The sequence below is a fragment of the Pan troglodytes genome, chromosome 23, assembly GCF_028858775.2.
Source record: "Pan troglodytes isolate AG18354 chromosome 23, NHGRI_mPanTro3-v2.0_pri, whole genome shotgun sequence".
Classification (NCBI taxonomy): Eukaryota; Metazoa; Chordata; class Mammalia; order Primates; family Hominidae; genus Pan; species Pan troglodytes.
The window spans coordinates 30884662-30912419 of record NC_086016.1 but is presented as its reverse complement, the minus strand read 5'-3'; the positions used below and the strand labels follow the sequence as shown (position 1 = coordinate 30912419).

Sequence of the window (27758 nt, the reverse complement as noted above, 5' to 3'; positions counted from 1 at the left end):
TGCTCGCTCACTTGCCACTCACCTCGTGCTGTGGGGTCCAGTTCCTAACAGGTTGGGGACCCTTGATATAGTCCACAAAGTTGAACATATTCACTACCAGGCCCTTTGCAGAAAACTTTTTGGATTCCTCTTTGTAGGGCCTCAAATTGGCCCCATCTCCACCTCTTCAACCATTAGCCTACACTGGGGTCATGTTGTATCAAGTATCAGATGAAGAACTGACCACCCAAGCTCTGACTAGGCTGTGTTTCTTCCCACATGACAAACTTTGCCATCCACTAATGCTTGAGCCATAGGCTTAATTAAGATGATATAAACGGTTAAAGCTTATCTATTCCCAATTAACAGAAGCCAGAAAAGAAATATACAATAATTTTTTCATTTATTTATTTTTCAAGATTAAGTCTCACTGTTGCCCAAGCTGGAGTGCAGTTGCGTGATCTCTGCTCACTGCAACCTCCACCTCACGGGTTTAAGTGATTCTCCTGCCTCGGCCTACCGAGTAGCTGGGATTACAGGCATGCGCCACCATGCCCGGCTAATTTTTGTATTTTCAGCAGAGACGGGGTTTCACTATGTTGGCCAAGCTGGTCTTGAACTCCTGACCTTGTCATCCACCCGCCTCAGCCTCCCAAAGTGCTGGGATTACAGGTGTGAGCCACTGTGCCCAGCAAGAACTTTATTTTTTAAACTTTAAACTATCCACAATTAAAGGGGAATCTTCTTTAACTTGATCTTTTCTTCTATATTTGAAAAGTATCTCATCTTTGTCAAAATTTCCTTGGCTTCTTCAAAGTCACCTGAAATAGACAGAGACACTGAAGTCAGGCTTCATTTCAAGCAAGAATAAAACCAACTCTGATGACAAGGGCAGCCATATATAAGTGGAGCCCTGGGGTCCGGAGGGCTTATCAATTCCTCAGTAAGACTGAGCAACTAAGAGGGAGAACATCTGGATTGTTAAGGAGACACAGGGATAAACCAAATGGGGCGGGAGTTGTGTAAGAGCATGTGTACAGGATTCACATAAATTAGAGAAGTTGATTCTCTTCAGGACAGTCCCAAGTAATAAATGGGTGGTGGAAGCTAGATGCAGGAGCTCATACCTGCTATCCCAGCATTTTGGGAGGCTGAGGTGGGAGGATGGCTTGAGCCCAGGAATTGAAGACCAGCCTGGGCAACAAAGCAAGACCCTGTCTCTACCAAAAATAAAAAATAAAAAATAAAATAAAAAATTAGCCAGGCATGGTGGCACATGCCTGTAGTCCTGGCCACTCGGGAGGCTGAGGTGGGAGGATCCCTTGAGCCCAGGAGTTTGAGGTTGCACTGAGCTATGACTGTGCCACTGTACTTCAACCTGGGCGACAGGGTGAGACCGTCTCTTTAAAAGAAAAAAAAGCGTGGGTGGTTGTGTTTTAAAAATTTCTCCCTAACATGTGGTGGTATACTGAGGATATGAAAGCACTGAATGCTTCCTCTATGCCAGGTGCTGAGGCATAGAGCTGCCTTCAGGGGGCTTACAGTTCAGGTGCTGAGGCACAGAGATACCCTCCAGGGGCTTATAGTTCCCAAGAAAGACACCTTTAGACTGGTGATTTTCCTTTTTTTTTTTTTTTTTTTTTGTGAGATGGAGCCTCACTCTGTTGCCCAGGCTGGAGTACAGTGGCGTGATCTCAGCTCACTGCAACCTCCACCTCCCGGGTTCAACCAATACTCATGCCTCAGTCTCCAGAGTAGCTGGTACTACAGGGTGTGTGCCACCATGCCTGGCCAATTTTTGCATTTTTAGTAGAAGCAGGGTTTCACCATGTTGGCCATGGCTGCTCTCAAACTCCTGATCTCAAGTGATCCACCTGCCTTGGACTCCCAAAGTGCTGGGATTATAGGTGTGAGCCACCATGCCTGGCCAGACCAGTGATTTTCAAATGGGGATGATTTTGCCCCCATGGGGACATCTGGCAATGTCTGGAGATATTTTTGGTTGTCACAGCTGGGAGGTAGTACTGACATCTGGTGGATACAGGCCAGGGATGCTGCTAATCATCTTATAGTACTCAGGACAGCTCCCCCAAACGAAGAATTATCTGGCTTACAATATCCGTAGTGCCAAGGTTGAGAAACCCTGACTTAGATAAGTAAAACACAATGTGAAGAGTGCTAAAATGAAGATATGTTATAACCACTTGCATCATTCCAGATGACTCCAAAAATAAAATATTAAGCAAAAAAGTCACAGGATATGTATTGTTTATATAAAGAAAAATATGTGAGACTAAATAATATACTATTATGTACATATACGGTTAAAACTATCAAGAAAAGCAAGGGAATGAGTAACACAAAATTCAGGAGTGGTTACTGTGGGAGGGAGATGTAATGGCAAAATGTCAACCAGGGACTTGGAAGGCCTTGGTCGTGTTTCATTTCTCAATTTAATTTATTTAACATTTTTTTTTTTTGAGATGGAGTCTTGCTCTGTCACCCAGGCCGGAGTGGAGTGGCGCAATCTTGGCTCACTGCAAGCTCCGCCTCCCCGGTTCACGCCATTCTCCTGCCTCAGCTTCCTGAGTAGCTGGGACTACAGGCGCCCGCCACCTCGCCCGGCTAATTTTTTGTATTTTTAGTAGAGACGGGGTTTCACCGTGTTAGCCAGGATGGTCTCGATCTCCTGACCTCGTGATCCGCCCACCTCGGCCTCCCAAAGTGCTGGGATTACAGGCGTGAGCCACCGTGCCCGGCCTATTTAACATCTTTTTTGTATTCAAAAAATTTTAGGGCCAGGCGCGGTGGCTCACGCCTGTAATCCCAGCACTTTGGGAGGCCGAGGTGGGCGGATCATGAGGTCAGGAGTTCAAGACCAGCCTGGCCAACGTGGTGAAATCCCATCTATACTAAAAATACAAAAATTAGCTGGGTGTGGTGGCAGGCTCCTGTAATCGCAGCTACTTGGGAGGCTGAGGCAGGAGAATCACTTGAAACCGAAAGGCTGAGGTTGCAGTGAGCTGAGATCATGCCACAGTACTCTAGCCTGGGCGAAAGAGCAAAACTCAGTCTCAAAAAAAAAAAAAAAAAATTAAGATGGTAACACATGACATAAAATTCATCATGTTAGGCATTTCTGAGTGTACAGTTCAATGACATTAAGTACATTCACATTGTTGGGCAAGCATCACCACCATCCATCCACATAACTTTTTTTTTTTTTTGAGATAGAGTCTTGCTTTGTTGCCCAGGCTGGAATGCAGTGGCATGATCTCGGCTCACTGCAGCCTCCACCTCCCGGGTTCAAGTGATTCTTGTGCCTCAGACTCCCAAGTAGCTGGGATTACAGGCATGCATCATCACACCTGGCTAATATTTGTATTTTCAGTAAAGACGGGGTTTCACCATGTTGGTCAGGCTGGTCTCAAATTCCTGCCCTGAGATGATCTGTCTGCCTCAGTCTCTCAAAGTGCTGGGATTACAGGTGGGAGCCACCGCACCTGGCCTTCCACAGAACTCTTTTCATGTTGCAAAACTGAAGCTCTCTACTTATGAAATAACTCTCTATTTTCCTCTTCCTGACTCTATCCCCCCACAACCACCATTCCACTTTCTCTATGAATCTGACTACCACAGGTACCTCATATAAGTAGAATTATATAGTATTTGTCCTTTTGTGACTGACATTTCACATAGTACAATGTCCTCAAGGTTCATCCATGTTGGAGCCTGTGTCAGAATTTCTTTTCTTTTTTTTTTTGAGACGGAGTTTCGCTCTTGTTGCCCAGTCAGGAGTGCAGTGACACGATCTCGGCTCACTGCAAACTCCACCTTCCAGTTTCAAGCGATTCTCCTGCCTCAGCCTCCTGAGTAGCTGGGATTACAGGCATCTGCCACCACACCCAGCTAATTTTTCAGAGACGGGGTTTCACCATGTTGGCCAGGCTGGTCTAGAACTCTTGACCTTGTGATCTGCCAACCTCGGCCTCCCAAAGTGCTAGGATTACAGGCGTGAGCCACCGCGCCCGGCCCTGTGTCAGAATTTTTTTTTTTGAGATGGAGTCTCGCTGTGTCACCCAGGCCGGAGTGCAGTGAGGTGATCTCCACTCACTGCAAGCTCCACCTCCCAGGTTCACGCCATTCTCCTGCCTCAGCCTCCTGAGTAGCTGGGACTACAGGTGCCCGCCACCACGCCTGGCTGATTTTTTGTATATTTAGTAGAGACAGGGTTTCACCGTGTTAGCCAGGATGGTATCGATCTCCTGACCTCGTGATCCACCCGCCTCGGCCTCCCAAAGTGCTGGGATTACAGGCGTGAGCCACCGTGCCCGGCTGGTGTCAGAATTTCTATCCTTTTTTTTTTGAGTTGGAGTTTTTCTCTTGTCGCCCAGGCTGGAGTGCAATGGTGCGATCTCAGCTCACTGCAACATCTGTCTCCCAGGTTCAAGCGATTTTCCTGCCTCAGCCTCCTGAGTAGCTGGGATTACAGGCGCCCGCCACCATGCCACCCTAATTTTTTTGTATTTTTAGTAGAGATGGGGTTTTACCATGTTGGCCAGGCAGGTCTCGAACTCTGGACCTCAAATGATCTGCCTGCCTCAGCCTCCCAAAGTGCTGGGATTACAGATGTGAGCCACGACGCCCGGTCTATTGTTGCTTTTATTATTTTGAAAACACTTTGTTAGATCAATTAAAAAAATAAAAGTTTTAATTTTGCATTTACTTATTCCTTTCTCCAATGGTCTTCCTTTCGTTATGTAGACCCAAGTTTCTGACCTATATAAATTTCCTCCACTGTAAATAATTTTTTTTTTTTGAGATGGCGTCTCATTCTGTCACCCAGGTTGGAGTGCATTGGCGTGATCTCGGCTCACTGCAACCTCCGACTTCCGGGATCAAGCCATTCTCCTGCCTCAGCCTTCGGAGTAGCTGGGATTACAGGCGAGCGCCATCATGCCCGGCTAGTTTTTGTATTTTTAGTAGAGATGGGGTTCCACCATGTTTGTCAGGCTGGTCTCGAACTCCTGACCTTGTGATCCGCCCACCTTGGCCTCTCAAAATGTGGGGATTACAGGCGTGAGCCACCACGCCTAGCCAATCAATTCTTTTAACTTTTTTTTTACAAGGCAGGTCTCCTGTCAACAAATTTTTTTTTTTTTTGAGATGGAGTCTCGCTCTGTCGCACAGGCTGGAGTGCAGTGGCACGATCTCTGCTCACTGCAAGCTCCACCTCCCGGGTTCACGCCATTCTCCTGCCTCAGCCTCCGGAGTAGCTGGGACTACAGACGGTCACCACCAGGCCCGGCTAATTTTTTGTATTTTTAGTAGAGACAGGGTTTCACTGTGTTAGCCAGGATGTTCTCGATCTCCTGACCTCGTGATCCGCCAGCCTCAGCCTCTCAAAGTGCTGGGGTTACAGGCATCAATCACCACGCCCGGCCCAATTTTTTTTTTTTTTTTTTTTTTGAGACAAAGTCTTGCTCTGTCACCAGGCTGGAGTGCAGTGGTGTGATCTTGGCTTACTGCAGCCTCCGCCTCCCAGGTTCAAACAATTCTCCTGCCTCAGCCTCCCGAGTAGCTGGGATTACAGGCGCGCCACTGCGCCTGGCTAATTTTGTATTTTTAGTAGAGATGGGGTTTCACCATGTTGGCCAGGATGGTCTTGATCTCTTGACCTCTTGATCCACCCACCTCGGCCTCCCAAAGTGTTGGGATTACAAGTGTGAGCCACCGCGCCCAGCCCAAATTCCCTCAATTTTTATTTGCCTGAGAATAGCTTCATTCCTCCTTCAGGTTTTTTTGTTTGTTTGTTTTGAGAGGGAGTCTCGCTTTGTTGCCCAGGCTGGAGTGCAGTGGCGTGATCTTGGCTCACTGCAACCTCAGCCTCCCTGGTTCAAGCAATTCTCCTGGCCTCAGCCTCTTGAGTAGCTGGGACTGTAGGCACATGCCACCACATTCAGTTAATTTTTGTATTTTTAGTAGAGCTGGAGTTTCACCATGTTGGCCAGGCTGGTCTCAAACCCCTAACCTCAAGTGATCTGCCCACCTCACCCTCCCAAAGTGTTGGGATAACAGGCGTGAGTCACTGTTCCCGGATCACTTTTTTGATATAGTTTGTTTCTCTAGAAAGGCAGAAATGTTGATTCTTTTTTTTTTTTTTTTGAGATGGAGTCTCACTCTGTCACTCAGGCTGGCGTGCAGTGGCACGATCTCAGCTCACTCCAACTTCCGCCTCCCTGGTTCAAGCGATTCTCCTGCCTCAGCCTCCCAAGTAGCTGGGACTACACGCGTTGTGCCACCACACCCAGTTAATTTTTGTATTTTTAGTAGAGACAGAGTTTCACCGTGTTAGCCAGGATGGTCTCAATCTCCTGACTTTGTGATCCGCCCGCCTTGGCCTCCCAAACTGTTGGGATTACAGGTATTAGCCACCGTGCCCGGCCAGAAATGTAGATTCTTAAAGGCATTTTTTTAAAGGCAGAAATGTAGACTCATAGGTATTTCATATCTCCTTATATAGCTATCATAGGAAGGTATATAATAGCTAGTTATTGAATGAATGGCTATGCCTCAGTGCTTGAAATTTCTTTCCATATTTAAGAAAGTCAAGAAAAGAAAGTACCTTGTTCAAAAGCACTGCTCAGATTGTCAGTAAATTCTTTCTGTTTAGCTGAAAAAGAAAACCATTCTGTTAATTTTTCCACTGAAATAGACTCATAATATGAAGACAATACTTAAACTTTGTAATCATGCTGGTTTGAACACAACAAAGGAGGAAGTTTGTTTTCAAGGGTAAGGCTTCATAACCTTTGTCTCTGTGTGTACCATGATGGCAGCTGCTGTTTAGCACAACTCTGGTTGACCCTAATAACACTGTTTTTCCAACCATGAAAGGTCTAAGGAGCAATCACCAAGGCTTATAAAATGGCTATAGAATCAGTAAAAAAAAAAAAAAAAAAAAAAAAAAAGACAAAGATATACTTTGATTATCTCCACGAAACAGTTTGGGTCTTTGACATTTCAGCAAGGAGAACATTAACATGCTGGGAACACCTATCAGTAAAGCATTACTGAGTGTTTCCGGCAACCACTTGCAAACTGTATAGCCTCTCAGGAAAATGAAAACATTTACATCATGTTGTGTCATAAGAGAGAAGATGCCAAACAAAATAAAGCAGCAGCTATCTCATATTTCTCTTGTTTCCTTGTTAGAAAATGAGGAATTTTCCAGTAATCTCATTTTCCAGATACAAATAGTGTCAGTCATTTATATGGTGTCGTCTTTCGAAGCACTGTCAAATACATTATATCCCTAAGGTAGGAAATGACAGGTATTGGGGGAATTGTCCCATGGGTGATGAGTGGAAGAGCTGGGAACAGAATCCAAGTCACTTGACTCCCAGTCCGGTGTTTGAAACTCATCTCTCAGGTAGCAGTGTGGTGTCCACAAAAGAACAACAGACTAGGAACCTGGAGGTTCTTAAGCCCTGACCCTAAAATTAACTAGCTCTATGCCCTTGAACATTCATTTTACCTGGGCCATAGCAGATACCTTACAGGAGAAAATTTAGGAATTAATCTAAATTAAGGTCAGTGAGCTGCTCAAAGTCAAATGTTTACTATAAGGCTAGAATAAGTGTTTTTTTTTTTTTTTGAGACGGAGTTTCGCTCTTGTTGCCCAGGCTGTAGTGCAATGGTGCGATCTCGGCTCACTGCAACCTCCACCTCCTGGGTTCAAGCAATTCTCCTGCCTCAGCCTCTGAAGTTGCTGGGATTATAGGTGTGTGCCACCATGCCCGGCCAATTTTGTATGTTTAGTAGAGACAGGGTTTCGACATGTTGGTCAGGGTGGTCTTGAACTCCTGACCTCAGGTAATCTGCCCATCTCAGCCTCCCAAAGTAATGGGATTATAGGCATAAGACACCACACCTGGCCTAGAATACATGCTTTTACATGCTTTATCTCATTTAACTTGATCCCCACAACCACCAGTACTAATATTATCTCCATTTACAGATGAGGAAATTGAGGCTCAGAGGAATGAAGTCATTTGTTCAAGGTCACGCAAAGTCAGTAGCACGCTGCCCTCACTCCAGATCTTCATGCTGCCCTGCCGTCTAAAATTGGGCAGCTGAGCCCACTGACTGCAACTCCTGAGTTTCTCTTATCCCTACAACCCAGCCCTAATGCTGTCAACATATCTCCAGCTGACGGTCCCCTCACCACAAATTCTATATTACTGCTTTAAACGTCTTTTCTCATTACTGTTTGCTCATTTAGTAAATACCAAGTTCCTTTTAAACTATAAGTACTTTTCTGTGAGCTGAGGATGTGAGGGAAGCAAAAAGTAGACATGATTTCTCCTGCAGAACTTCCAGTCTAATGAGGGAGGCTGATATTGATCAATTAATGTCACATAGAACAGTAAAGTTATAACTGTGATTAGTCCTACAAAAGAAATAGCCATTACTAATAGATAGCTTAAAAAAGGCTTCTCTGAGGAAGTGATGATTGCCTTCAGATCTGAAGAAGGAGGGGTTAACTTAAATGGGGCGGAGGAGAGGAGGGTTTCAGGCAGAAGCAACAGGCCCTAGGGTAGGAGGGTGCCCAGTATAGATGAGGAACTGGAAGTGGTCATTGTGGCTGGAGTGGAGAAGGCAAAACAGAGAGAAGCAGAGGCCACGGCATCCGGGCCCTGTAAGGGATGCTAAAGAGTTTTAGAGCAGTGAGAAGCCACTTAAAAGTTTTTTGTTTTTTTTTTCTTTGAGACGTGTTTTTGCTCTGTTGCTGAAACTGGAGTGCAATGGTGCAAACACGGTTCACTGCAGTCTCCACCTCCTGGGCTCAAGTGATCCTTCTGCTTCAGCCTCTCGAGTAGCTGGGACTACAGGCATGCGCCACCACATCTGGTTAATTTTTAAATTTTTAATGGAGATGGGGGTCTTGCTATGTTGACTAGGCTAGTCTTGAACTCCTGGGCTCAAGTGATCCTTCCACTTCAGCCTCCCAAAGTGCTTGGATTATAGGCGTAAGCCATCACACCTGGTCAACTGAAATAAGGCCAAGAGTAGTGATTAGATTTGGGTTTTGGCCGGGCTTGGTGGCTCACACCTGTAATCCCAGCACTTTGGGAGGCTGAGATGGATGGATCACCTGAGGTCAGGAGTTTGAGACCAGCCTGGGCAACATAGTAAAACCCTGTCACTACTTAAAAAAAATAGAAAAATTAGCCAAGCATGGTGGCACGCACCTGTAGTCCCAGCTACTTGGGAGGCAGAGGCAGGAGAATAGCTGGAACCTGGGAGGCGGAGGTTGCAGTGAGCCGAGATCATGCCAGTGCACTCCAGCCTGGGCAACAGAGCAAGACTCTGTCTCAAAAAAAAAAAAAAAACAAAAAAAAACACTTGGGTTTCAAAAAGATTCCAGTGACAGTGAAGGGATTTGTTAGATGGGGCCTGAAGGTACAGACAGACCAGTGAAAAGCTACTGCAGTTGTCCAGGTGAGAGTGAATGGTAGCTTGGAAAAGGCTGGTGGCAGTGAAAGTAGAGATGGGTGGATGAATTTGAGGCAAATTTAAGTCAGCTCTTTCAGATGTAATAGATTGACTATGGGCATAAGGAAGAAGAAGGTTGTTAAGGCCTCCTCAGAATTTACACTTGTGCAAGTGGTGTCACTCTCTTAGGGAACACTGGAAGAGGAACAGATTATTATTATTTTTTATTCGGAGTCTCGCTCTGTCACCCAGGCTGGAGTGCAGTGGCACAATCTCGGCTCACTGCAACCTCTGCCTCCCGGGTTCAAGCGATTCTCCCGCCTCAGCCTCCCAAGTAGCTGGGACTACAGGCGCGTGCTAACACGCCCGGCTAATTTTTTATATTTTTAGTAGAGACAGGGTTTCATCATGTTACCCAGGGTAGTCTTGATCTCCTGACCTCGTGATCTGCCTGCCTCAGCCTCCCAAAGTGCTGGGATTACAGGCGTGAGCCACTGCGCCCAGCCTAAGAGGAACAGATTTTTTTTGGGGGGAAAGGTGGGGAGGGGAGACACTTGGGAATTCCATTTTGGGTACAGTTAACATATATAAACTCCAAGAAGGCACAGTCTTTCTTGTTCCGTGCTGTATCCTCAGTGTCATGCACAGTGCTTGATATTTGTAGGTACACTACAAATATTTGTGAAAGTACGTAACTAAATATAGTCTAACAGAGAACCTTGGAATCTTTTCTATGTGGAATGGTTAATTTCATGTGTCAACTTGGCTAGGCTATGGTGCCCAGTTGTTTGATCAAACACTAATCTATGCCAGGCACATTGAGTCACACCTGTAATCCCAGCACTTTGGGAGACTGAGGCAGGTGGATTGCTTTGAACCTAGGAGTTTGAAGCCAGCCTGGGCAACATGGCGAAACCCCATCTGTATAAAAGACAGAAAAAATTAGCCAGGCATGGTGATACATGCCTGTAGTCCCAGCTATCCAAGAGGCTAAGGTGAGAGGATTGTTTGAGCCCATGGGTCAAGGCTGCAGTGAGCTGTGATTGCACCACTGCGCTCCAGCCTGGGTGACAGAGTGAGACCATGTCTCAAAAAAAAACAAAAACCAACTAGTTTAGATGATCCTGTGAAAGTATTCGTAGATGTGATTAACATTTATAATCAGTTGACTTTAAGTAACACATGTTACTCTACATAATGTGGGTGGGCCTCATCCAATCAAGTAGAGGCATTAAGTGCAAAAACAGGTTTTCTGGGAAGGAATTCTGTATCAAGACTGTAACATAGAAATCCTGCCTGGACTTTCAGCCTGCTTATCTACCCCTATAGATTTTATTTTTTTTTTTGTGACAGGGTCTCACTCTGTCACTCAGGCTGGAGTACAGTGGTGTGATCTCAGCTCACTGCAACCTCTGCCTCCCGGGCTCAGATGATTCTCCCACCTCATCCTCCCGAATAGCTGGGACCACAAGTGCGCACCTCCACGCTTGGCTGATTTTTTTTTTTTTTGAGACGGAGTCTCGCTCTGTCGCCCAGGCTGTAATGCAGTGGCACGATCTCGGCTCACTGCAAGCTCAGCCTCCCAAGCTCAAGCGATTCTCCTGCTTCAGCTTCCCGAGTAGTTGGGATTACAGGCATGCACCACCATGCCTGGCTAATTTTGTATTTTAGGTAGAGACGGGGTTTCTCCATGTTGGCCTGGCTGGTCTCGAACTCCCAACCTCAGGTGATCCACCCGCCTTGGCCTCCCAAAGTGCTGGGATTACAGGTGTGAGCCACCACACCTGGCCTACGCTTGGCTGATTTTTTTGTATTTTTTTTAGAGATGGGGTTTCGCCATGTTGCCCAGGCTGGTCTCGAACTCCTGGACTCAAGTGATCTGCCCTCCTCGGCCTCCCAAAATGCTGGGATTACAGGCATGAGCCACTGCGCCCAGCCCTACCCTATAGATTTTAGATGTGTCAGCTCCCACAATTACGTGAGCTAATTCCTTAAAATAAATAACCTTCTTTTTTCTTTTCTTTTTTTTTTTTTTTGAGATGGAGTCTTGCTCTGTCGCCCAGGCTGGAGTGCAGTGGCCTGATCTCCACTCACTGCAATCTCTGCCTCTCGGGTTCACGCCATTCTCCTGCCTCAGCCTCCCGAGTACCTGGGACTACAGGCACCCGCCACCACGCCCGGCTAATTTTTGTATTTTCAGTAGAGACAGGGTTTCACCATGTTGGCCAGGCTGATCTTGAACTCCTGACCTCAGGTGATCCACTCGCCTTGGCCTCCCAAAGTGCTGGGATTATAGGCGTGAGCCACTGCACCCGGGCCATTATATACTCTACGTTCATTTTTCACTAATCCTTGGACAAGTGTTCATAACAGCAATGAAATACATTCAGTGCTATTTTATCTTTCACCTTTGACAATGGATTCAATCTCTTTCATGGCAGCTTCACTTTCAGCTTCTGCGAGTTTTTCATTGGTTTCCATTATTTCCATGAGGAATTGCCTGTCCATTTCATAATCTGTCCTTTCAGGAATCTCTATTCCATGGAGCTTTAGCTATTGGGGTAGAAAGCAAGAAAAATAAGTTGAAGAAGCTATGGGCAGAGTAATGTAAATCCTACTCATCCGTTAGGAAATAGTACCACTAATAGAGAAAACTGCAACTGTCCCGATAATGAAAGACTAAGGGGTATCAAAAGCTTGGACTGAAACAGAAATGCTGGAATGGGATTTCCACTCATGCTACCCAAAACTATGTGACCTTGGTGTGATCTTGGGGTAGTCATTCCTCCACTCAGAGGTTGAACTAGATGTTTGTAAAGATTCTATTCAATTATAAAATTTTCTAGATTGTAAGATACTTTTTTTTTTTTGAGATGAAGTCTCACTCTGTCGCCCAGGCTGGAGTGCAGTGGTGTGATCTCAGCTCACTGCAACCTCTGCCTCCTGGGGAAGCAATTCTCTGCCTCAGCCTCCCGAGTAGCTGGGATTACAGGCACCCGCCACCATGCCCGGCTAATTTTTTTGTATTTTTGGTAGAGGCGGGGTTTCACCATCTTGACCAGGCTGGTCTTGAACTCCTGACCTCATGATCCACCCGCCTCGGCCTCCCAAAGTGCTGGGATTACAGGCGTGAGCCACCATGCCTGGCCTCTTAAGATACTCTGGAGAGGAAAAAAAAACAAAACAGAAAATGACTCTTAACTAAAAGCTACCATCATCAAATCCTTGAAATTCACAGAAAAAAGCTAGAAAATCACGATTTAAAAAATGCAGTTGAGGCAAGTAATATTCACAGAGAAAATTATACTTGTGCTCTGAGGCTAAATACTATTGGGTCCCTGGACTTTTTTTTTTTTTTTTTTTGAGAGGGTGCAGTAGTACAATCACAGCTCACTGCAGCCTTGACCTCTCAGGCTCAAGTGATCCTCCTGCTTCAGCTTCCAGAGTAGCTGGGACTACAGGTGTATGCCATCATGCCCAGCTAATTTTTGTATTTTTTGTAGAAATGGGGTGTCATCATGTTGCCCAGGATGGTCTTGAACTCCTGGGCTGAAGTGATCTGACCACCTCAGCCTCTGAAAGTGCTGGGATTACAGGTGTGAGCCACCATGCCTGACCTCAAGCACTCTTCTGCTGAATAAAGGGGACGCGGCTGTCCTACGCCATAATGGGCATCAGGACGTGATACACAGAAGTGTTGGGAAATCACCTTACAAGGTACAGTCCTCTGCTCAGGGGGGCCAGGAGGGTCTTATAGGCATCATTCACCAGGGTCGAATGCTTCTCTGAGAAGTCCTTTTCAGTCTGTTAGTGGAGATGAAGATAGTACTATTACCATCCAAATCACAAAGTTTTTTTGTTTTTGTTTTTGTTTTGACGTTGAGTCATCCAGGCTGGAGTGTGCAGTGGCGCGAACTCAGCTCACTGCAACCTCCACCTCCCACGTTCAAGTGATCCTCCTGCCTTAGCCTCCCAAGAAGCTGGGACTACAAGCATGTGTCACTGCACTGGGCTAATTTTTATATTTTTAGTAGAGACAGGGTTTCACCCTGTTGGCCAGGCTGGTCTCGAACTCCCGACTTCAAGTGATCTGCCTGCCTCGGCCTCCCAAAGTGTTGGGATTACAGGCATGAGTCACTGTGCCAGGCCCACAAAGTTTTATAATATTCTAATGGGCAGGCACCTAAGGAAGTGGTTAAGTAGAGCTGGTGTGGGATGAGGTGTCTTTATATTCGGCTGATAGGTTTTAAGTTATCTGGGAAGTCAGACAAAAGCTGTGAGTGAATGGGAGCTCTGGGTCTGACAGGCTGGGGTCAGACTGCCATGGGGCAGACACAGCTGATTTTCCAGCTAGGTCCCTGATAATCACATAACCACAAGGCTACTGCCACCCAGTGTGCACACATATTTGGGGATTATTGGGGTTGGCCAATAAGCTACCTGAGACCTCTGGCTGAAGAAATCTGGGTGGACAAGACGCTGCAGTTGCTGGTACCTGTGCTGGAGCTTCGCTGTATCAACTCTGAAGGAACGGTTGCTGGAAGGAAATTGGGAGATTAAATTTATACAACAAATATTTAAAGGTTTGTCTACCATGAGCCTGGTTCTTGCTCTTATGGGGAAGATGCAATAACATATAAACAGATAATTTCAAAAAGTGGTAAGTCCTATGAAGGGACACAGAACAGAGTCAGAGAGTGTAGCAGATGTAGTGGACAAAGAGATGACACTGAGCTGAAACCTGAATGATGATGAGTAATCAAAGATCAGAGGAAAGAGACGTCCAGGTAGAATTGCAAGAGCAAGGACCTCGAGGTGGGAGCAAGATGGGGATGCCTGAGGAACTTAAAGATCAGCGTTACTGTAGCCCCTCATACATGTTCAGTGACTGGTGGGGAAGATCCCATAGTTAAGGAAAAGGGACATTCCTAAATTACACAGACAAAGATTCTTTGCCTGGCCAAACTTTAGTCAGATTTCTGAACCTTCTCCTAGGCCCAGATGTATGCTTTCTTGTAAAATACAGTTTTGGCAAATAGTCTTGCCAAGTCAGTTTAGCTAGAATCCTCGATCCTCATATTTTTGATCATCCTAGATCTCTGATCAGATTCTTCATCCTCTACTATCCCCCAGGTGGTGTCTGAGCAGCCTGGCCTGTCTTCAGCAAGAATCCCGTTAGGTCGGTTTAGCCAGAATCCCGTTTACTCTGCTCCTTGGCTACAAATTTCCTTCTGCCCATGCCCTTTTTGGAGTTGAGACCAATCTCTCTCCCCAACTGCAAGACCCTATTGCAGTGGCCCCTCTACAAGATGGTCTTGAAGAAAGTCTTTCTGGTGCTTGAACAAGTGTGACTGAATCATGTTTTCTTTAATACCACACTATCTTTTCCACGGCCCAGGTCCCTTCATCCCTGTCTCTCCCGGTTTATTTTAATTCAGCCCCTTTCACATTCTACTCCCAGAGTCTGTCCTATTTCCTTACCAGTTCAGCTCTATCCACACTGCCCCGTCTCTCCAAAATCCTCAGTCTCGGGGGAAAAACCATTTATTGGACCCTCTCCCTCCAATTCTCACTTTTCCCTCAGGCCTCGCCCACAATATTAAGCTTTTCATGCTTTACTCCCTAATCTCGGATCACACTTCTGCAGTCCTTTCTTAAATACATCAACCCAACTTTAAACCTTTCTGACCCTATTCATTCAAGTCTTCCAGTCTCCCAGGCCCTGCCCCTCAAGTACCCTTTCCTCAAGTTCCGCCCCTCGACTTCTCCTTCCCTTTCCCGTAGGTACCGCCCCTCAAATCTCCCTCCCCTCTAGCCTCGGCCCCCCTATTTCCTCTAACTTCAGCGCCCGCCCCTCCAGTCCCGTTCGTCTCCCTTCTCCACACCTCAACGTTGCTTCCCTCAGTCCCCGCCTCTCAATTTCCTCCTGAGAAATCAAGACACTTCTCTCACGCCTGCTCTCTAGACCTCCGCCCCCCCATCAGTCCCGCCTTCTCTTCCGCCAGCCAGATCCGTTCTCCCCTCTCGCAGGCCAGACCTCGACGTGTCTCTCGCCCGGGCCCGTTTCCCGAAACCGTCGCTCGTACCAGTCCATAAGGCTGAAGTAGTCTCGAGTGGGGTCAGGTGCCTGCAGCGCTCGGCACTGTGGGCAGAAGAACCTGTCGTCCCGCCCGGGGCCCCATGGGCCGCCGCAGTTCCAACAGCGGGGATAATTGCTTCCCGCCTGCGACGCAGCATCGCAGCTTAGCGGTCTCCTTCTGGGAACCCCTGTCGGCCAAAACCCCCACACCCGGAGCAAAGCCCCGGCTCTCCCCCGCCACATCTGGCCGGCGGCCTATCTAGCCGTGGTCACTCGTGGGGAAAAGCAGAGAGCGTCCAACCAGACTAATGTTGCTGATTGGCTGGGGAGTCGAGGGGGCGGGATCACCCGAGGGGAACCCCGGTTGTAAGTTCCGCTCTGCCTTCTAAACTACAACTCCCAGGAGGCATTGAGGCGGCGCCTGACGGCCACATCTGCTGCTCCTCATTGGTCCGGCGGCAGGGGAGGGGGTTTTGATTGGCTGAGGGTGGAGTTTGTATCTGCAGGTTTAGCGCCACTCTGCTGGCTGAGGCTGCGGAGAGTGTGCGGCTCCAGGTGGGCTCACGCGGTGAGTCATATGGGGAACTTCTGTTGGGTGTTTGGTGGTTCGAATCCCATCTTAAGCGTTTTGTGCGAACGGAGTCTCCTGAGCTTCGCTTTGTCTGTATTTTTGAGCTGAAGGGGGAGTGTGTGGGCGACTCTCTTCCTTTTCAGTAGATCATCCTCGAGGTGAAGTTCACTTCCCGTATTACTTGCAAGCTGAAACAGGCCTGAACATACAGGATAAGAAGGAACAGCGTTGTATTCTTCAATATCAGAGCGAAGTTACTTAGTAAAAGTTCTATAGATGTTAGTAATCGTTGCCATTCTTTAGGTTCAATCTCTAAAATACTTATAGAGAAGCCAGTCTTAGCTACTGGGCGCTGCAGGGACTGGAAACGCACTGAGCTGTGTAGGAGGATGTTCTGCGTGTCCCTAAATAAGTCCCTAAGTAAATGTATGGGATGGGGTGGCCAGAAGTGGGTAGGAGGGCATCAGTCCTCCTTCGGACTTAGGTTTTCTGCTTGAAAAAAATATTGTGTTTCACTTGAAAGACCTCTGGAATTTTTTAAAAAATTATTTATTTTTGATATAAAGTATACATATATGATTACCATCTGTACCTTTTTTTTTTTTTTTTTTTTTTTTTTTTTTTTTTTTTGAGACGGAGTCTCTCTCTGTTGCCAGGCTGGAGTGCAGTGGCGCGATCTGGGCTCACTGCAACTTCTGCCTCCTGGGTTCAAGCGATTCTCCTGCCTCAGCCTCCTAAGTATCTGGGATTATAGGTACCCGCCACCATGCCCGGCTAGTATTTTTAGTAGAGACGAGGTTTCACCATGTTGGCCAGGCTGATCCCGAACTCCTGACCTCAGGTGATCCACCTGCCTTGGCCTCCCAAAGTGCTGGGATTACAGGTGTGAGCCACCGCGCCCGGCCTATTTTCAATTTTTTGAGGAATCACAATACTCTTCTCTATAGTGGCTATACTAATTTGCATTCCCACCAGTGGTGTATGTGAACAGTGCAAGGTCAGACATAACCAGGTCCATGCACATTTGTGTCTTTCCACAAGATCAGACTTATTGATGTTTTATTTTAATTGTAAAAGCCACGAGCTATATGGAGTTCCCAAGGAAGCAATTTTCCGTAGTACTCCCTGTTTACTTGGTGGTCAGAGCCATGGGCACACAGGCTCAAGCCATTCCACAAGTCAGTCAGTATTGTAAACCATACACAATAGTATATTTATTTAATATGTAAATGTTATAGATTAAAAATCTTACATTAAAGTAACATTTAACATTCGGAGAAAAGGGGATAGGGAAAGTGGTTATCAAACCAGTCCAAGGAGAGCAATGTGGACAAAGAGAGTGTTTTGGCTTTATCTGGGGTGTCAGTGTCTTGTAAGGATGAGTTTTTGATGCGGGCAGAGCCTTTGATGGCGGATACTGGGTGTTAATCATGAGTGACAGCAAGATGGTGTCTGTTAGGACAGCCATTTTGACCTAATAAAGTCCTGCTCTTATGACCAAAGAATTTTCTGGTGAGGACTAATAACAAAAGCGTGTACATATTTATATCCTTATCTGGTTTAGTACAGTCTTTTTTTTGAGACAGAGTCTCGCTTTGTCACCAGGCTGGAGTGCAGTGGTGCGATCTCGGCTCACTGCAACCTGCGACTCCCTGGTTCAAGCGATTCGCCTGCCTCAGCCTCCCGAGTAGCTGGGACTACAGGCACGCGCCACCATGCCTAGCTAAGTTTTGTATTTTTAGTAGAGTTGGGGTTTCACCATGTTGACCAGGATGGTCTCCATCTCCTGACCTTGTGATCCGCCCGCCTTGGCCTCCCAAAGTGCTGAGATTACAGGCGTGAGCCACTGTGCATGGCCAGTACAGTCTTTATTAATTAGACAAACATCTGGTCCCTGTTGGCATAATGCCTTTTAAAATATAAGATAGAGCCTTTTTCTAAGATAAAATTACTTATGTCAAGAGCACTCTATACAGTTCCCCTTTCTCCACATTCTTTCCAGCATCCGTTTTGCCTGTCTTTTATACAAACCATTTTAACTTGGGTGAGATGGTATCTCATTGTGGGTTTTTTTGTTTGTTTGTTTGTTTGAGACAGAGTCTTACTCTGTCTCCCAGGCTGGAATGCAGTGGCGCGATTTTGGCTCACTGCCTCCTCTGCCTCCCGGGTTCAAGAGATTCTCCTGCCTCAGCCTCCCAAGTAGCTGGGATTATAGACGCCTGCCACCATGCCCAGCTAATTTTCATATTTTTAGTGGAGACAGGGTTTCACCATGTTGGCCAGGCTGGTCTCAAACTCCTGACCCCAAGTGATCTGCCCGCCTCCACCTCCCAAAGTGCTGGGATTACAGGCATGAGCCACTGTGCCCGGGCCTCACTGTAGTTTTGATTTATATTTCTCCAGTGATCAGTGATATTGAGCATTTTTTTAATATACCTGTTGGCCATTTGTATGTCTTCTTTCGAGAAATGTCTTTTCGGATCTTTTGCCCATTTCTTTTTTTTGAGACAGAATCTCACTCTGTCACCTAGCCTCGAGTGCAGTGGTGCGATCTCGGCTCACTGCAACCTCCATCTCCGTCTCCTGAGTTCAAGTGATTCTCGTATCTCAGCCTACCAAGTAGCTGGGATTACAGGCACGGGCCACCATGCCCAGCTAATTTTTTGTATTTTTAGTAGAGATGTGGTTTTGCCATGTTGACCAGGCTGGTCTTGAACTCCTGACCTCAGATGATCCACCCACCTTGGCCTCCGAAAGTGCTGGGATTACAGATGTGAGGCACCGTGCCTGGCTTGCCCATTTCTTAAATTGGATTATTTGTCTTTCTGCAGTTGAGTTTCATCTCCTTATATATTCTGGTTATTCATCCCTTGTCAGATGGCTAGTTTGGAAATGTTTTTTCCCATTCTGTGGGTTGTCTCTTCACTTTGTTGATTGTTTCCTTGGCTGTGCAGAAGCTTTTTAGCTTGATGAAATCCCAGTTGTCTGTTTTTGCTTTAGTTGCCTGTGCTTTTGAGGTCTTACGTAAAAACCCTGTGCCCAAAAAACCTGTGCCCAAGATGAGTGTCCTGGAGCACTTCCCCAGTGTTTTCTTCTAGTAGTTTTATAGGTTTTGGGACTGGATTTCTGTCTACAGTCCTGGAGTTTTGCTGCCCTCACTTTGGTTTTTCACTCACTTCTCTGCATGGCTTTCCAATAGCAATAGCTCCCAGATAGCAAGCATGGGTGGGTGGGGGGAGTATTACATGCATCACTTCACTTAATCCTCATGGTCTGTCTACTTATTTTCAGATGAGAAAACAGGTTTAGAGAAGTTGTGATCTACCTAAAGTCATGCACAGTTTCACTCAAGTGTCTGACTCCAGATCCGCTTGCCTCTAATCTCTCATAGTAACTTGTTGACACATTTTCTCCAGTTGTCCTGTCTTGCTTAAAAAGCTGTGGGGAAGACTCAGCCTGGCTCATGTAGTATTAGACCAGCAGTCCCTGGTGTGGCATACTCAGTTTTGGCATTGCCTTCCTGGTATGTTTTAAAGAAAACTCATCAGAACCTTTGTATCTTTTTTATTTTCCTTGAGACAGGGTCTCGCTCTGTCACCCAGGCTGGAGTGCAGGCTCGATCACGGCTCACTGCAGCCTCAACCTACTGGACTCAAGTGATCCTCCCACCTCAGCCTCCCAAGTAGCTGGGACTACAGGTGCACACCACCATGCCCTGCTAATTTTTTGTATTTTCTGTAGATACTGGATTTCACCATGGTGCCCAGGCTGGTCTCGAATTCCTGGGCTCAAGCAATCTACCTGCGTTGGCCTCCCAGAGTGCTGGGATTACAGACATGAACCACCACACCTGGCAGAACCTTTGTATCTTGAAAGCTGTGTAAATACAATCAGTGTGGGTATCTTAGTCCCTCCTTATCAGCGGTAGTAGTTTCACTTACCAATGGTCAGCTGCGATCTGAAACTATTAAGTGGAAAATTCATAAGAAATAGTCAATTCATGGCTGGGCATGGTGGCTCAGGCCTGTAATCCTAGCAGTTTGGGAGGCTGAGGTGGACCTGAGGATCACCTGAGGTCAGGAGTTTGAGACCAGGCTGGCCAATACGGTGAAAACCCTGTCTCTACTAAAAAAAAATATACAAATTAGCCGGGCATGGTGGTGTGCGCCTGTAATCCCAACTACTTGGAAGGCTGAGGCAGGAGAATTGCTTGAACCCAGGAGGTGGAGGTTGCAATGAGCCGAAATTGTGCTACTGCACTCCAGCCTGGGTGACTGAGACTCCGTTTCAAAAAAAAAAAAAAAAAAAAAGAAATAATCAATTCATAAGTCTTAAATTACGTGGTTTTGCAGTGCTTGTGTTCATGTCACCCTTATATTTAATAGTGGCCCCAAAGCAAAAGATGCTGGCAATTTGGATATTGCAAAGAGAAGCTGTAAAGTGTTTCCTTTTACTGAAAAGGTGAAAGATCTCAATTTAATATGGAAATAAAAAAACTTGTATGCTGAGGCTGCTAACGTCTATGGTAAGAACTAATCTTCTATTTGTGAAATTGTGAAGAAGGAAAAAGAAAGTTGTGCATAATTTATATAGGGTTCTGTACTATGTGAGGTTTCAGGCATCCACTGGGGGGTCTTGGATCTTATCCCCCTCTGATGGTGGGGACTACTATAGTGTTGTTTCCTATGTTCTCCTAGAGTAGTAGCCTGAGTTTGGGGAGGAAGAGAATGCCCTCCTCTCCCTCCCTTTTTTTTGTTAATTTGATTAGGTCAGCAGTGGATGTTACTTTGATTTTACTGGTGGTTCTGTTGTCAGAGTCTTGGTTTGTTTTCTGTTCTTTGGAGATAGGGTCTCACTCTGCCACCTAGGCTGGTATGTAAGTGGTATGATCGTAGCTCACTGCAGCCTTCAACTCCTGGGCTCAAGTGATCCTCCCACCTCACCTTCCTGAGTAGCTGAGCCCACAGCTGCATGCCATCATGTCTAATTTTCTTATTTTTTGTATGGGGGGGGGTCCCACTATGTTGGCCAGGCTGGTATTGAACTCGTGGCCTCAAGTGGTCCTCTTGCCTTGGCCTCCCAAAGTGCTGGGATTACAGGTATGAGCCACTGCACCCAGCCTGTTATGACAGTCTAACTGTCTGTCAGGTTAATTCTAAGACAAGGGTGGAAGCCTCTGTTACGGTCTCCAGTTTATAAAAGAATGGTTCCTGCAAGATTACATCAAGGCCAGAAGGCCATTTAGGATGCTGAAAAGATAAGCCGTATAGTTATTTAGCATCACAAAGGGATAGGTGGAGTTGTTAAGAGCTGTCTTCCTTTGTGTTCTGCCTCATTAAGTCACTGGGTCTTTAGGTGTCAGGGAATATAGATTGAACGAACAGGTGTGTTTCCCTTTAGGAGCAAGCCTGGGGGAAAAGGGGTACCAGTGACATTTTATGTAAATGGACCCTTTGGAGTAATGCAGCAGGTTATTGTACAATTTCTTTTTGACTTTTATATCAAGCCACCTGATTCTTTGTCTTCTTTTTCTTTCCAAAGTACACAGATGCTCCTCAACTTTCAATGGCATTACGTCTAAATAAAACCATTCTAAGTTGAAAATATTGTTAAATTGAAATTACATTTAATACACCTAAGATACCAAACGTCATAGTTTAGCCTAGCCTCCTTTAAACATGCTCAGAACACTTATGTCAGGGTACAGTTGGGCAAAATTATCTAACACAAAGATTGTTGTTATTATTTTTTGTAGAGGTGGGGTCTCAAACACCTGCCCTCAAGCAATCCTCCTACCTCCACCACCCGAAATATTGGGTTTACAGTTGTGAGTCACTGCACCTGGCCTATTTTATTTTATTTTAAAATTTTATTTAATTAATTAATTAATTTTTTTGAGACAGGGTTTCACTCCTGTCACCCAGGCTGGAGTGCAGTGGCGCGATCTCAGCTCAGTGCAACCTCTGCCTCCTGGGCTCAAGCAATTCTCTTGCTTCAGCCTCCTGAGTAGCTGGAACTACAGGCGCCTGCCACCACACCCGGCTAATTTTTGTATTTTTAGTGGACACGGGGTTTGACTGTGTTGGCCAGGCTGGTCTTGAACTCCTGATCTCAGGTGATCTACCTGCCTTGACCCCCCAGAGTTCTGGGATTATAGGTGTGAGCCACTGCACCTGGCCACCTGGCCTATTTTATAATAAGGTGTTAAATATCTCATGTAATTACTTGAATACTGTACTGAAGGTGAAAACCAGAATGGTTATGTGAGGACTTGGAGAAGTAAGTTTCTACCGATTGCTTTCACAGAAAGTCTAAACATTGTTAAATAGAAGCATTGTTAAATTGAGGACTGTATATATGAGTTTTTTTTTTTTTGAAACGGAGTCTTGCACTGTTGCCCAGGCTGGAGTGCGTGGTGCAATCTTGGTTCACTGCAACCTCTGCCTCCCGGGCTCAAGCTATTCTCCTGCCTCAGCCTCCTGAGTAGCTGGGATTACAGGTGCCCGCCACCACGCCTGGCTAATTTTTTGTATTTTTAGTAGAGACGGAGTTTCACTATGTTGGCCAGGCTGGTCTTGAACTCCTGACCTCATGATCTGCCCGTCTTGGTCTCCCAAAGTGCGGGACTACAGGCGTGAGCCCCCGCGCCTGGCCCCCTGTATATATGAAATTTAAATGTAGTGTTGATTGTATCAGTACATTTTTGGTTTCAGTCTTAATTTAAAAGAATTGGACAAATGTAAGCTTTTATGAGCCCCCCAGCTCAATTTTATTGCTTTTTACTTATTTGTAACCTTCAGATAATTTGTTTTTCCCTGTAGTTTATGGCTGTCAGACAAAAAACTGATCTGGTGACAATGATCTAGTGAAAAGCTCAGCCCAGAAGAACTATAGGTCTGGGCTGTTAGGACTTTTAATTTTTGGAGAGCATGTTTGCCCTGTTTTTTTTTTCTTTTCTTTTTTCTTTTCTTTTGCTGTTGTAATAGGCCCATCATTTACTTTTTAATTTTAAGTCTTGTGCCTTGAAACTCACCTTTGTTGTTGGACACTTTCTTTTTGAGGTCGTGATGTCTCGGGAGTCGGATGTTGAGGCTCAGCAGTCTCATGGCAGCAGTGCCTGTTCACAGCCCCATGGCAGCGTTACCCAGTCCCAAGGCTCCTCCTCACAGTCCCAGGGCATATCCAGCTCCTCTACCAGCACGATGCCAAACTCCAGCCAGTCCTCTCACTCCAGCTCTGGGACACTGAGCTCCTTAGAGACAGTGTCCACTCAGGAACTCTATTCTATTCCTGAGGACCAAGAACCTGAGGACCAAGAACCTGAGGAGCCTACCCCTGCCCCCTGGGCTCGATTATGGGCCCTTCAGGATGGATTTGCCAATCTTGGTAAGACCCTTTGTTGTATAGTATCATGTTTTGTTCAGAGAAACACTTACAGAAAGTTGTATTACCAGGTGGAAGGTTCTGATTGGAGTTGTCCAGGTTTTTGGCACGTTGAACAAATAATTGAACATCATGCATGAACAAGCAATGAAAGCATAGATTTATTGAAGTGGAAGGCAATAGAAGCTAAAGTACATGTCACAGGATGGGAGCAGGCCTGAGCAAGTGGCTGCAGAGCCCTTGTAGCAAAGTCTTCTGGGGTTCAAGTACCCTCTAGAGGTCTCCCACTGTTTACATCCTATGTGAATGAAGCGCTGGCTCACAGCCCATTAGAGGCCAAAGTGAATTGGAGCTCGGCCATTCCAAGACTGGTGTGGATTGGCGCCTTATGCAAATGAAGGTCCTAGAATGGACGGATCATAGGCCAGAGTGCAAATTCTTCCTTTTTGTTTAGTTTCAGGAATTTTTTTTTTTTTTTTTTTGGCAACGGAGTCTTGCTCTGTCGCACAGACAAGTGCAGTGACGCCATCTCGGCTCGGCTCACTGCAGCCTCTGACTCCTGGGTTCAAGCGATTCTCCTGTCTCAGATTCCTGAGTAGCTGGGATTACAGACACACACCACCACACCTGGCTAATTTTTGTATTTTTAGTAGAGACGGGGTTTCACCACGTTGGCCAGGCTGGTCTCGAACTCCTGGCCTCAAGTGATCCTCCTGCTTCGGCCTCCCAAAGTGTTGGGATTACAGGCATGAGCAACCGTGCCCATCTATTCCAGGAAGTTTGCATGAATTGGCCATAGATTCCCTGCCTTCAGACCCTATTTTCCTGCCTTAGTTAGTTGCAGCAGAATGCTTGAGCCACTCTTAGAATAATTCTGGAGTTTGAATGTGATAAAAGGTAAAACCAAAGAGGCAGTATTGGGTGTTGCCCTGGCTGTTACCTGCTGTGGATTCTGTTCATTTATTCTTTCAACAAATAATAATTGGACATTTACAATGTGCTGTCCATCCAAAGATCTGAAGGTAGCTTTGGACCCTCTTCCTAGAAAAATGCAGATTCACTCAAACTTGCAAACATTATCCCCTAATCACAAAAGCTTCACTAGTTAACCTCTGCTGTGGTTTGCCACAGCTTCAGAGAATCAGAGCTGTTCAGAATAGAGATGGCCATTTGTTGACTACTTGTTACTTGTTTTTGTCTCAAAATAGCCAACCTTGTGATTTAAACATGTTGACCCTTTCTGACACCTCCTGGTTCCAATAGTAAGTTTTGCTCTGCATATGTTTAAAATACGCATGTGTGTATTTTAACATTGCCAGGCATGGTGGCTCACGCCTGTAATCCCAGCACTTTGGGAGGCCAAAGCGGGAGGATCACTTGAGGCCAGGAGTTCGAAACCAGCTTGGGCAACATGGCAAAACCCTGTCTCTCCTGAAAATACAAAAATTAGCCAGGTGTGGTGGCGCATGCCTGCAATCCCAGCTACTCAGGAGGATGAGACATGAGAATTGCTTGAACCTGGGAGGCAGAGGTTGCAATGAGCCAGGATTGCACCACTGCACTCCAGCCAAAAAAAATAGTGTTTTTTTTCCTTTCGCTTACATTACAATGACCTCTTTAATAAACAAATTTGAACTTGGCATTAACAGGATAGAATATGTTAATATAAAGAAATGAAGGACTGATGTATCATTTTGTGTTTTGTCACTCACCATCCTTGTTTTATTTCATGTCTAACTTTGATATCTTGAAAAAACTATAAAAAATGGAGGAACAATATACCTGCATTCCACATATACAACTTTAAATTTATAAGTAGACACTCGAAGCTATTTTTAACTGATTTAAAATATATTTTTCAGACCGGGCATTGTGGCTCATGCCTGTAATCCCAGCACGTTGAGAGACCAAGGCAGGTGGATCACCTGAGGTCAGGAGTTTGAGGCCATCCTGGCCAACATGGGGAAACCCTGTCTCCGTTAAAAATACAAAAATTAGGCCAGGCGTGGTGGCTCATGCCTGTAATCCCAGCACTTTGGGAGGCCGAGATGGGCGGATCACCTGAGCTCGGGAGTTCGAGACCAGCCTGACCAACATGGAGAAACCCTGTCTCTACTAAAAATACAAAATTAGCTGGGCATGGTGGCGGGCTCCTGTAATCCCAGCTACTCAGGAGGCTGAGGCAGGAGAATCGGTTGAACCTGGGAGGCAGAGGTTGCAGTGAACCGAGATCGTGCCATTGCACTCCAGCCTGGGCAACAAGAGCGAAACTCCATCTCAAAAAAAAAAAGAAAAAAAAATTTGCGGGGCGTTGTGGCAGGCATCTGTAATCCCACCCACACAGGAGGCTGAGACAGGAGAATTGCTGGAACTTGGGAGGTGGAGGTTGCTGTGAGCTGAGATTGCGCTACTGCGGTGCCGCCTGGGTGACAGAGTGAGATTCCGTCTCCAAAAAATAAACAAATAAATAAAATACAATATATTTTTTCAGATAGGCCTATAGGTTTAGATGAGTGAGAAATAGAAATGGTGAGAAAGGGCTAAATGGGATACATCACCTTTAAAAGTAAGAAAACAAAGAGGCTGGGTGCAGGGGCTCTCAACTGTAATCCCAGCTCTTAGAGCAGCAGAGGTGGGAGGATAGCTTGAACCCAGGAGTTTGAGACCTGCTGGGCAATATAGCGAGACCCCATTCTCCACAAAAAGGAAAAACAAAAAAAGACAAGTAAACAAAGATCCTGATAGGATGACCAGCATAAAGTAGGTGCTGAATAAATACAGACTGTTTATCATTATTATTATTATTATTTGAGACGGAGTCTCACTCTGTCACCCAGGCTGGAGTGCAGTGGTACGATCTTGGCTCACTGCAACCTCAATCTCCTGGGTTGAAGCCATTCTCCTGCCTCAGCCACCTGAGTAGCTGGGATTACAGGTGCCCACGACCGTGCCCGGCTACGTTCTGTATTTTTTAGTAGGGACGGGGTGTCATCATGTTGGCCAGGCTGGTTTCAAACTCCTGACCTCAGGTGATCTGCCCGCCTTGGCCTCCCAAAGTGGTGGGATTACAGGCGCGAGCCACCACATCTGGCCGAGGCTGTTTATTATTATTATTTGTTAATTATTTATACCTATGTTTTCTTTTAAAATTTTACAGTTTTAATTCCTTTTTTAAAATTTTTGTTTGTTTGTTTGTTTGTTTGTTTGTTTATTTTGAGACAGGATCTCACTCTGTCATCCAGGCTGGAGTGCAGTGGCACAATCTCAGCTCACTTCAGCCTCTGCCTCCCAGGCTCAAGCAATTCTCCCACTTCAGCCTCCTGAGTAGCTGGGACCACAGATGTGCACCACCACTCCCAGCTAACTTTTTGTATTCTTGGTGGAGATGGGGTTTCATCATGTTGCAGTCTGGTCTCAAACTCCTGAGCTCAAGCGATACATCCATCTTGGCTTCCCAAAGTGTTAGGATTACAGGCATAAGCCACAGTGCCTGGCCTAGTTTTAGCTCTTATGTTTAATTAAGGTCCTTTATTCATTTTAAGTTTTATTTATTTATTTATTGAGACGGAGTCTTGCTCTGTCACTAGGCTGGATTGCAATGTCATGATCTCGGCTCACCGCAACCTCCTCCTCCCGATTTCAAGCGATTCTCCTGCCTCAGCCTCCCAAGTAGCTGGGATTACATGCTTATGCCACCATGCCTGGCTAATTTTTGTATTTTTAGTAGAGATGGGGTTTCACCATGTTGGCCAGGCTGGTCTCGAACTCCTGCCCTCGGGTGATCCACCCGCCTCGGCCTCCCAAAGTGCTGGGATTACAGGCATGAGCCACCGTGGCTGGCCTAACTTTTTTATTTTTATTTTTTGTAGAGACAGAGTCTGGCCATGTTACCCAATCTAATCTTGAACTCCTGCTGTCATCTGATCCTCCTGCCTCAGCCTCCCAAAGTGCTGGGATAAGAGGTGTGAGGCACCATCCCCGGCCAGTTTGCAGTCTAAGTATGATGTTAGCTGTGGGTCTTTCCCTTTCCCTTTCTCTTTCCCTTTTCCTTTTCCTTTCCCCTTTCCCCTTTCTTTTTTCCTTTCCTTTCCTTTCCCTTCCGCTTTCCTTTCCCTTCCGCTTTCCTTTCCTTTCCCTTCCGCTCTCTTCTCCTCTCCTCTTCTCTCCCCTCCTCCCCTCCCCTCCCGTTCCCTCCTCTCCTCTCCTCCCCTCCCCTCCCCTCCTCTCCTCCCCTCCCCTCCCCTCCCC

The 27758-nt window shown here is 46.1% G+C and overlaps 2 protein-coding genes across 24 annotated transcripts in view; one reads left to right on the top strand and one right to left on the bottom strand.

The window, feature by feature from the left end:
* Positions 1–365: 365 nt before the first annotated feature.
* Positions 366–15799, bottom strand: HSCB (HscB mitochondrial iron-sulfur cluster cochaperone). 6 transcript variants are annotated; one of them, XR_010155921.1, is made up of 6 exons: positions 15564–15799; positions 13918–14014; positions 13187–13281; positions 11886–12030; positions 6605–6652; positions 366–800 (listed from the first exon to the last, which is right to left on the bottom strand). XR_010155921.1 is itself a non-coding variant. In XM_515052.8 (6 exons), exons 1-6 carry the CDS (start codon positions 15797–15799, stop codon positions 709–711), a joined length of 708 nt encoding a protein of 235 aa, XP_515052.3. In that variant the 3' UTR covers positions 366–708. The 6 variants fall into 6 exon arrangements, 4 of the variants coding, with proteins under 4 accessions (XP_515052.3, XP_009436350.2, XP_016794381.2 ...); XM_515052.8 differs by having other exon boundaries at positions 13192–13281; XM_009438075.4 differs by having other exon boundaries at positions 13192–13281; positions 15515–15714.
* An 86-nt stretch (positions 15800–15885) lies between these two features.
* CHEK2 (checkpoint kinase 2) overlaps positions 15886–27758 on the top strand; it is a 54424-nt gene continuing 42551 nt past the window's right edge. For 3 of the 18 annotated variants that reach the window (XM_016938883.3, XM_016938884.3, XM_016938881.3), the window contains exons 1-4: positions 15886–16124; positions 20513–20652; positions 23189–23513; positions 27380–27508. In XM_016938883.3, the coding sequence (XP_016794372.2) occupies positions 20629–20652; positions 23189–23513; positions 27380–27508 (478 nt within the window). In that variant the 5' untranslated portion in view covers positions 15886–16124; positions 20513–20628. Of the gene's footprint in view, positions 16125–19868; positions 20023–20512; positions 20653–23188; positions 23514–27379; positions 27509–27758 lie in introns of all 18 variants that reach the window. The other 15 variants (XM_063807644.1, XM_016938887.3, XM_016938885.3 and 12 more) reach the window with 12 other exon arrangements.

Bases quoted from the DNA above. Each gene is read 5' to 3' on its own strand.
- HSCB (XM_515052.8), bottom strand. From the start codon at position 15,799: ATGTGGCGGGGGAGAGCCGGGGCTTTGCTCCGGGTGTGGGGGTTTTGG. The intron at 6,653-11,885 runs GTGAAAGATAAA...TTTCTTTTTCAG, and splicing joins GATTGAATCCATTGTCAAAG to CTAAACAGAAAGAATTTACT. The intron at 801-6,604 runs GTACTTTCTTTT...TGTCTATTTCAG, and splicing joins GAGCAGTGCTTTTGAACAAG to GTGACTTTGAAGAAGCCAAG.